This window comes from Galendromus occidentalis, unplaced genomic scaffold, assembly GCF_000255335.2.
Source record: "Galendromus occidentalis unplaced genomic scaffold, Mocc_1.1 scf7180000077431, whole genome shotgun sequence".
In the NCBI taxonomy this organism is placed as follows: domain Eukaryota; kingdom Metazoa; phylum Arthropoda; class Arachnida; order Mesostigmata; family Phytoseiidae; genus Galendromus; species Galendromus occidentalis.
Genome location: NW_003805419.1, coordinates 1 through 3,980, shown reverse-complemented (window position 1 = coordinate 3,980; position 3,980 = coordinate 1). Strand labels below are relative to the sequence as shown.

The 3,980-nt window shown below is 51.5% G+C and overlaps 1 protein-coding gene across 1 annotated transcript; it reads right to left on the bottom strand.

The window, feature by feature from the left end:
* Positions 1-2,688: 2,688 nt before the first annotated feature.
* Positions 2,689-3,900, bottom strand: LOC108864186 (uncharacterized protein K02A2.6-like). Its single transcript, XM_018639306.1, has one exon. It carries the CDS (start codon positions 3,898-3,900, stop codon positions 2,689-2,691), a length of 1,212 nt encoding a protein of 403 aa, XP_018494822.1.
* Between the last annotated feature and the right edge of the window lie 80 nt (positions 3,901-3,980).

Sequence of the window (3,980 nt, the reverse complement as noted above, 5' to 3'; positions counted from 1 at the left end):
GATCCAGAATCGCCGCTGTTTTCCCGAAGCTGGACGACTTTTCGAGCTTCATCAGCCATCTTGCTATCTTGTCTTCTGGATATCCGACCCTCGAAACTATGTATCTGTACCTACTTATTTCCGAACGAGCTCTCCGCTGCCGGAATCGTGCCGACTCCCTGAGTTCATCTGGCAGTTTCCATCGATACATATGAGCGCCAGAATCTCGTCGACGATCCCCATTATCAATGCGAGGTCACAGGGAGCCAGCTGCACCCCGGAAACCTCTCCAGTGGCGGAACTTTTGGTCGTAGCGGCTCTCGAGCCAGTTCGCGATGTTCCTCTGTAGCGACCGGGAACACCGCGGTCTCGATGCAGAATATGTTGACTTTGAACCTACTTTGAGCGTGCCCTGAAGTGCCGATATGAGGCGTGAAATCGTGAACAATCGCTGTTGTATCTCAGCTCGCGATGGCTCTAGATGCTCGACCTGTTCGAAGAAGGCTTCGCGAAGCAAGAACATCGCGGACTCGAACTTTGAATGGGAAACGGCAGAATCTTTGCCCCTCTCGAGATCCACAACTCCCTGAAACGAGCTTCGTGGGACAGACAAGTGCGAAGCGCCACGGCCGGCTTTAGTCGGAAGTTCGCAATATATTCGATAATAATCTACGTCCCGGGCGACTTCATCAACTCTCGGAATTTGAAATATGCCGGAGGCCGATCTCCGACTGTTGGACCTAGTGGTGCTGGCTTTTCTGTTTCATCGAGTCTCACCAAAGGCGGATTTCCGGAGCGAGGCCTGAAATGCGGCGCTTTCCCTTCTATTCCCAGCACATGTCGGGGCAGCATGCTTCGCCTTGCGTCCGAAGGATGGAGATTGATAGCCAGAAGGAATCTGAGGGATCGGCGTGGTGCCGTGAGTCGGACGAATAATTTCTTCGGGAAACGCGCTGATGTCCTTTTAATGGACGGAAGTGGGTCGACTTATTGGCATACCCAATGCGTCTGAACCAGACTCTCTGGAACCACGTCGACGTTACCACCGATTCCGCAGCGGCAGCGTCGTCGCATATTTTGCCGGCCATACAGCTGTGATCTGAGAGAAATCGCGCATACATATGAGGTCAGTGATTTTCTCTGCGTCGGGGTTCTCTAGCTTTATGGACTCACGCTCAACGATGGAAGAGACATGGACTCTATCCTTAGCACTGCCTCTATATCGTTCGCATTGCCCAGTCGAAAGCTTTTCGACTTGGCTTACACAGGACTATGGGGCTCCGCGAGTCGGCAATCGGCCTGTTTTGGAACATCTCTCATCCTATCAGATTCGACCCATTTCTGTGCTCCATGCATCCTTGGTGGAAGACGCAGAACGGAGCTTCTGTGGAGCGAGGAGAATTATACCCAATAATGTAAAAGTCAGACGCATCCAGGTCCTTACAGATTTGAAAAAACGGGTACCCCTAGTGCCGGGATCTTGCAGATGCACGCTACACTAAGGTCATATCGCGCGAATACGGATTGGATTTCGCTTGGATTTCGTTAGTGAAGTTAGTGTATAAACGGTGTGAGGGGTAGGGGGGCTCCTCAAGGTGACAACTTCGCTTGCGACGAGCCAAGTCTTGGTAGCTGTTGCGAAAAAACAGATATTCCATGGAGAGCGCGGTTGTTGACTGCGGCTATCCGCTGTCCCCCATAGGGCTCGGTTAATAAGCGCGGTCGCAGAGTCTGGTCCTCGGCGGTGCGCGGCGCATCTAGGATCGAAAGGAAGGGCTTTTCTCCAATAGATGCTTCCCGATGCAAGTAGGCGAATCGCGTGATTCCGGATGGGAGTTCGCGAATCTCGGTGGCTCCGAGAACTCGCTCTGCGGCTTGAGGTGAGTAGAGCCTCCTGCACACCCGACGGGAATCGATCGGTACCGGTGATTTTCAGTTGACGGCGAAATTATCGCTGTCAATTAGGTGCATGGGGAAGGAGCGGAAACAAACGAGGGCCGCTCATTCCAGAATGAGACGTCCGCTCGGAAGCGAGCCGCCGGAGCTCCCCTCCCGGGTGCAGACCTCTCCGAAGGAAGCCAGGATCGGATGCGCCCCAGAAGGCTGGCTTCCCAATCCGCAGGGCGCTTATGCGAGAAAAGGAGGCCCGGACCTCCGAGATATCCGAGGCATCGGAGCTCGTCGTCGCCATGGTCGCTCTTATTATTCCGGGACATTCCCCCCGCTCGGCGTCCTGATCGATAGTAAGAGAAGTAACGTCTCCGTCGCTGTTCAGCTGCAGTGTGGACGCGGAGATCCTTTACAGAGCGATTCATTTCACGACACAAGACCGTGGAGAACTCCCCAAGCAACTCGAACTCTGACGGCATTTCGCTGAGAGCGCTCGATTGATTTCTCCTTCCATTTGGATGGGCATTTCGAAGGGAAAACTTGAGATCCTCGAGCGCTATTCGTCGAGCTCATCGCCTGTTTTGGATGTTCTGACTGAAGGATGAATTACCAAACGGAACACACTCTGAGACCGTCTTAACGGAACTGCCTGTCATTTATTGATCTCCTCGAAACACAGAGACGAGAAGCGGCTCTGCGTGGGTTCTCCACGATGGCGGTATATTTAAAGATCTATGAACATCTCTCTTCTTTTACACAAATTGATTTAAATTATTTCGTTATATTCTTTGACTGAGATTGTATACAGTGGACACACAATTACTCCAACTGCATCGTGCTGATCTCCATGATGCTATCTAGAAGTCTATCGGGGGCTTTGATTTCTCTTCCGCTTCTAGTAGTTCGGTTGATTTTCGGAGTAGCTCTTTCATCCTTTCTCTTGGCTTCAGTTGATTGCACCTCAAGTTTTCGCTTGCGTGGGATCTCGAGTATCTTAGGGGCTCTTGTCGATTGGAGTTCCGGCTCTCTTTCGTCTGATAACGGCTGTGTATTTTTCGAGATCCTGATGGGGACTCTGATCGTCTCCGGCTCATCCTCCTCTTGTTGCGTGATGATTTCTAATACGTTGTTTTCGGCTGTTTCCTTTCGTGCGCCTGACCGTTGACCATTCGGTCTCAGGAAAACACGATTTCGGATGAATAGACCTCCGTTCTCCATGTCGATTGCGTACGTTCGTTTGTTCAATCTTTGTACAATCGATCCTCTTTCCCATCGCTTCCCGTAACCAATGGGTTGCACTAGGACACCGTCGCCTTCTGCCAGAGGGTGCAAAACCTTTGCACCTCTGTCGAAGCTCCGTTTCTGTCTGATTCTCGATTGTCTGATTGAATTCTGAACGTTCCTTGGAAGCTTTTGCCTTAGATCCGATTCACGAACCGGTAAGAGGCTCCTTGTCTTTCTGCAGAAGAATTTTTCCGCAGGCGAGTATCCGTCCTCTTGAGGCGTGTTGCGCCATTCCAATAGAGCCAATTCGAGGTCTTCTCTAGCCAGCTCAGATTTCTTGACCAGTCTTTTTGCCACCTTGACCGCGGCTTCTGCTCGTCCGTTCGCCTGATGGTGATGTGCAGCGCTGACATTATGCTGAATTCGAAACTGGCTCATGAACTCCCTGAACTCTCCCGATAAATAGCGAGGATCACTATCGGTTCTGAATTGACGTGGTCGACCAAATGCAGCGAATAACCGTTTCGTCACACTGATGACTTGCCTTGTCGTCGCCGATGTCCCCAGCTTGAAGAGATCAAAGTAGTTGCTGTACCCATCGCACGTGGCCAGATACTGCTGACCGCTCCATTCCATCAGATCTTGGTGAACTATGTCCCACGGATGCGCGGGAAGTTCGCCCATAATCATGGGTTCCGGTTGTTGCTTTATCGAATACGTCTGGCACGCCGTGCAATTACTCACTACTTCTTCCAAGTCTTGTTTCAGTCCTGGCCAGAATATTGTGTCTCGAGCTCTTCGGAACATCGCGTCCTTGGCGAGATGTGTTCTGTGAATTCTTCGCAAGAAATCTGCCCTTAACGTTCGAGGTACAAAGCACGCAGATC